This window comes from Sinocyclocheilus anshuiensis, unplaced genomic scaffold (genome assembly GCF_001515605.1).
Source record: "Sinocyclocheilus anshuiensis isolate Anshui unplaced genomic scaffold, SAMN03320099.WGS_v1.1 scaffold38, whole genome shotgun sequence".
Taxonomy (NCBI): Eukaryota; Metazoa; Chordata; class Actinopteri; order Cypriniformes; family Cyprinidae; genus Sinocyclocheilus; species Sinocyclocheilus anshuiensis.
The window spans coordinates 108,124-114,102 of NW_015544213.1; the positions used below are offsets into that span (position 1 = coordinate 108,124).

Consider the following 5,979-nt stretch of genomic DNA (forward strand, 5'->3'; position numbering starts at 1 on the left):
TAGCAAGGATGTTTTAAATTGATCAAAAGTGATGATAAAGACATTTACAAAAGATTTATATTTCAGATAAATGCTGTTATTCTGAACTTTCTATTCATCAAAGAAACCTGAAAAAATTCTACTCGGCTGTTTTCAACATAATAATAAATGATTTTTGAGCAGCAAATCAGAATATTAGAATTATTTCTGAAGGATCATGTGACTGGAGTAATGATGCTAAAAATATAGCTTTGAAATCACAGGAATAAATTGCATTTTTAAATAATTTCTTTAAATAGTAAAAATATTTCAAAATGTTACTGTTTTTGCTGTATTTTGGATCAAATAAATGCAGGCTTGGTGAGCAGAAGAGAATTCTTTAAAAACATTAAAAATCTTACTGTTCAAAAACTTTTGACTGGTAGTGTATGTTAGCCTATAGTCTGAAGTTAAAGATATTAATAATTAATAAGGTGAAACTGAGACAATTATTTGACAATGATTTCACATTTCTTGTTTGAATGAAGGCTAAATACAAATAAAAGGTGAACATTAATGTATTTGTGCTGGTTTTTTTTCTAAAATATTATATGGTTTTATATGAGGTGTCATAGACTTGGCAAATTCATTTTTCATAAGTTTGTATGCACAGACATCTGTTGTGGGCGTTCTTGGCAGTTTTTACAAGGCTTTTTTAAATAGTATGCACAGTCATCTGTTGTGGGCAGTCTTGGCAGTTTTTACAAGGCTTTAATAGTGTTCATATCGATATTGGAATTATATCGCATCGACCGAAATTAAGAAATATATCGTGAGATAAATTTTGGCCATATCGTCCAGCCCTACCCTCAAGTCATTCAGTTTCTTCTAAAAGAAGATATTTTGAAAAATGTTGGTAACAAAACAGTTTAATTTCCCATTGACCTCCATTGTATGAACAAAAAATCCATTGGAAGTCAATTTGGTTACCAACATTCTTCAAGATGTCTTCCAAAAAAAGTCGAACAGGTTTGCAATAACATGAAAGTGGGTAAATGATGACAGAATTTGCATTATTTTGGTAAACTATCCCTTTAAAGGTGCAATAAATATTTTTAATGTTAATTTGTGTTTTGCTGTTGAATCTAATAATGGTCATGTGATCAACAAATTGCTTCATCTTATGTATAATATACATAGCAACACCCCAAAGTGCACTAGAATAGCGGTAATGAGTTTTGTATGTGCAAACATTACTCATATTTTCATTAGAAAAAATTGTTTAAATCTGGTTTATTTTTATAAAAACGATTTGTAGCAAGCAGTTGGTTTTATTGCTTGTGTCTACTCAGTTGTCATGATGGGACACGAGAAATTTTATTTTTTATTTGAGAAGTTGCTAGTTATTAAATATTTCCAGACTCCGAAAGGTAATCTTTTAATGTGTATTTCCTCCACTTCCTCTTTCTCTAATTTCAGGTCAGCAGCTGTGAGAAGTTTGGTTATGGTGTGATGGTGACCCAGGTGGCCACTACAGCCCCAGGCATCGCGGCTTTGCAAAGCTCAGGTAGGTAGAAGACTTAATTATGACCAATTTAATGTACATCTTGAGAGTTAAGAGCAGCATCTTCTGTATTTTCTCCTCATAGCTTCAGACAGCAAAGGTCATGTTAAAAAATTTACTGAATGTATTGTACATTGTTAGTGTATCTGTAATCATTACATTTTTGTTACTATTGATTTAGGGCTTGTACATGATGGTACTTACTGAGACAGTGTTGCTTAATATGGAGGCTATTGTTTTAACATGGAAACTAGTATTTGAGGCTGTCAAACTAGTTAAACTTTGAGCGGATTCACAGGATTTGTCCAGACAATTGTGGTGGAGTTGTGGTCAGCCTTGGAGTGTGGTCGAGAGGATGTAAGGGTGGTCCATCCTAAATCTACTCCAATGGACCCTATCGACAGGAGCTGTCTTAAGGTTATGACTCCACCATCTTTTACATTTCAAAAAATATTCAGAAATGCTTTGCTATTTACAGTTATTTAGAAGTGAACGCTACGCTTCATTGAGATTTAGATAAGTCAAGTCAAGTCACCTTTATTTATATAGCGCTTTTAACAATACAGATTGTGTCAAAGCAACTATAAGATAAGGCTTTGATTTCCAATTTCCACAGTGTGCCTGTAAAAGCTACACTGAGTAATTCCATGAATAAATGATTTTAGCAAAAGTACACACAATCAACCACCGACCACTTGAAAGTCAAGATGAAATTACATTCACAACCTATTTTACTTGATTAACATTATCCAGTAGCAAGTTTTTTTTTTTTAAATCAAAATTTATAAAAACACATTTTTAATTATTGTTTTTAATTAACCTTTAAAAAAAAAACACTAAAAACGTATCACATTATTTGACCCAAAATATGGGTAATGTTTTAGAATGGCTTGGTGGCATTTTCTAAGTTATCTCTTTGTAAAAAAATATCAGTCTGAAGTGACTATGAGTGAACTTTAGTGATTTTTGTATGTGTGGGTAATATGTTAAAGAATGACTTGGATGATGTTTTCTAAGTTATCTCTTTGATGAAAAATATCAATCTGAAATGGCTATGAGTGAACTGTAGCGATTTGTGTGTGTGTGTATGTGTGTGTAGTCCTTCCTGTCTCTAGTGAATCTGCTTTCTTCACCTCACGCTGTGTGGGAGCTGCTGGGACATCGAGCGCTTCCTAACAAGATGGAGTACAATCTGAGAGAGATGGCCACATCAGTTTTAGTGAGTAAAATAGACTGGACAGCCTGCCTCTCAAACACAAACTGGTCTATACATTGGTAGTCTCAGCTCACAACTATGAACTGTCCATATTCTGTTCACTGATCTTGATGTATTGAGTGATTTCTCAATACTTTTCACAATAATTTGCAGTTCAAATCATGATCATTTGAGGGCAGACTTTGACCGATGATGTACCGCATATCCCAGAACTAACTGTGGTCTTTGTCACAATTAATTTGAAATCATGCATTTTTGATAATCACTCACTCACTCTTCCCGTCAGGACCTGATGGACCGACTCATCATTATTAACTCTGACACGAAGATTCATTCCCTTTTCAACTATGAGCAGTCCCACACGTTTGGCCTGAGGTAAGATCAATAGTTCAGTCCTCATACCAGTAAATGGACAGGAAGGGCACAGAACTGATAGAGGGTCCTTATAGAGGAGTATTCATTCTTCTCTGGGGATCAATGGCTGATTGATCCAGGCCTTTGTGTTCTCTGTGCTATGATTATCCTGAATTAATGCCAGACAGGGTGATACCAGGATATTAATAAGTTCTCAGGCTCTCAAAGGAAGTAGAATTGACTGGTGTAATCCACCTACTTATTTAAAAGGAGCACTTTTGACGCATTTGTTCAACACCTATCAAGGAATTACCATAGTGTAAAAATAAATTCTGTTTTTATTTTATATATGAGATCACATTTACATAGATAAATAATGCTGCAGCGAATATTTCCCCTACTTCCCCTGTGGTATTTATATTAAAAAGGACTATGTCAATAGTATCATTATGAGTACCGTAGGTCTCTAAAAAGGCAAAATATTTGAGTATTAAGAACAAGGTAGTAATAAAAATCATGTATTAATATTACCATATAATTTATTACATAATATAAGCTGAATTTTATACAGGCCCTCTTTTTTGCTGATTTACTATGATGTGTTCAGATCCTGTTGTTTTTGAAAAACTCAATCGACTTTCAGTGGTTTCATGCTGGTTTCACATTAAAACATGTTGTGGTCAGCACAAACCATGTTTACGCTCACTGCAAGTGAACTATTTATTTTATCGTGTTTTATTTTATTTCACGAGATTTATTGATGCATTTCACAATTGAGGAGATTCCAAAGCAACCTGCCAATGTTGGCATCTGGCTAATTAGGCTAGTGCCAAAATACTGTTAGAGTTCAATTGGATGTACGGCCTTTGACCGCAAAAGTTATTGTTTGTGTTTCGCATTGTTTTTCCCTTTTGAGAACCACTGAGATCGAGTATGACAGTTTTTTTCAATCTCAGAAGATTAGGTTATCTATTTGAGTGTAAAAAAATTTTATGGATATGAAAAAGTGTCTTTCTTGAGTATTTCAATCATTGTAATCCACATTTGTATGTATGTATAAATGGAACAGTTCATTGTTGGAGCTGAGCTGATGATCTGAGTGAGAGATTGAGAGAGAGAGAGAGAGAGAGAGAGAGAGATGACAGTATGACAGCTGAGATCTATGATTAAAGTCTCGATTTTGGTTGAGATTTTAAATAAGCATTCTGTGTTTTTCTTGGCGTGTGTTTGTGTTATTCCGCCTGAATCTAGATCTTTATATGGCATTTCGCCTCAGTGCTGAGGATGTTGCCTTTGGCAATCTGAAGATCGATTGCGATGATGAAACCAAGTGCTGTTTATTTGTTGCTGTCATGTTTGTTTTGTTGTCTTTCCCTTAATAAAGTCAAGATGTACTCTTAAGTTGTGGCATAGACCGGAGTGAGATCCTCAGGCATATTCTGGTAAAAAATATATATAAATGTATCATTTTCATCATTACCCAGCTTATATGCTAACCGTTCATAATAATGAGTTGAGTAGAAACATTGTTTACACACTTAAAAGTTAGTGAGATGAAATAAAGGAGAATAATAAGGAGAAATAGAGAGGAAGTACCAATTACTAACATCATTCTCTGAAGAAAGTGTGTGGTGCCTTTAATATTTATTTATTTTACTGTTATGCAGTTGTTAGGATGGTCTGGGTGGTTGCATGTCAAACAAGCTCCTACGATGGTCTGGTGTCTAGATAAAGATGCAGTCACATACAGTATCTCACAGAAGTGAGTACCCCTCACATTTTTGTAAATATTTTATTATATCTTTTCATGTGACAACACTGAAGAAATTACACTTTGCTACAATGTAAAGTAGTGAGTGTACAGCTTGTATAACAGTGTAAATTTGCTGTCCCCTCAAAATAACTCAACACACAGCCATTAATGTCTAAACCGCTGGCCACAAAAGTGAGTACACCCCTAAGTGAAAATGTCCAAATTGGGCCCAAAGTGTCAATATTTTGTGTGGCCACCATTATTTTCCAGCACTGCCTTAACCCTCTTGGGCATGGAGTCCCTTCTTCAGTGTTGTCACATGAAAAGATATAATAAAATATTTACAAAAATGTGAGGGGTGTACTCACTTCTGTGAGATACTGTAAGTGAAATTTTGGCTAAATTGTGTGGGGAAAAAATGTCAATAGGTAGTGATGATTGAAGCACAGCTAACATAGAAGTCACTTTCAAACCAAGCAGCTTTTAGCTGGTCAGTGTGGTGAATCCACATGACCAACTTGAACCCACTGCGAAATCTGCACAGGGAGGTCTTTCACCCTCATGCAAAATTCCTTATTGCATGGATTCCTATAGAAATTGCCTGTGAAAATTTGTCAAATTTGTATTGTTGTTTATTTTTTTTTGGTTTTGTGTGTGTGTGTGTGTGTGTGTGTGTGTGTGTCTGTTTGTTTTGTTTTTTGGTCCATTAAAGGGGTGGTTGATTGCGAGTTCACTTTTTTAACATTAATTAGTGTGTAATGTTGCTGTTTGAGCATAAACAATATCTGCAAAGTTGCGGCGCTGAAAGTTCAATGCAAACGGAGATATCGTCTTTTAAAATTCTGGCAGTTTAATGCCTACAAAAATGGCTCGTAGGAACTACAACGAGTTACTTCCTGGGTTTGTGACATCACAAACACAGACAAACCCCGCCCCCGGGAACATGCAGCAAAGGGGGCGAGGCCATGCTGCGCTGCTTTAGAGAAGAGGAAGAGAAAACTAGTGCACGTAAAAATCTATTCATATATGAATCGCGATTCTGTCTTCAAAATCAATGTTCTAAAGCAGCGGTTCTAATCCTGTTCCTCACATCCCCTGCTTTGCTGCATCTCTCTCTCTCTCTCTCTCTCTCTC

General features: G+C 35.4%; 1 protein-coding gene across 1 annotated transcript in view; it reads left to right on the forward strand.

Moving 5' to 3' along the window:
* LOC107697130 (protein broad-minded-like) overlaps positions 1 to 5,979 on the forward strand; it is a 51,235-nt gene that overhangs the window by 16,365 nt on the left and 28,891 nt on the right. The window contains 4 exon segments of the mRNA XM_016497771.1: positions 1,438 to 1,525; positions 1,821 to 1,939; positions 2,622 to 2,741; positions 3,025 to 3,113. Of these exon segments, the coding sequence (XP_016353257.1) occupies positions 1,438 to 1,525; positions 1,821 to 1,939; positions 2,622 to 2,741; positions 3,025 to 3,113 (416 nt within the window).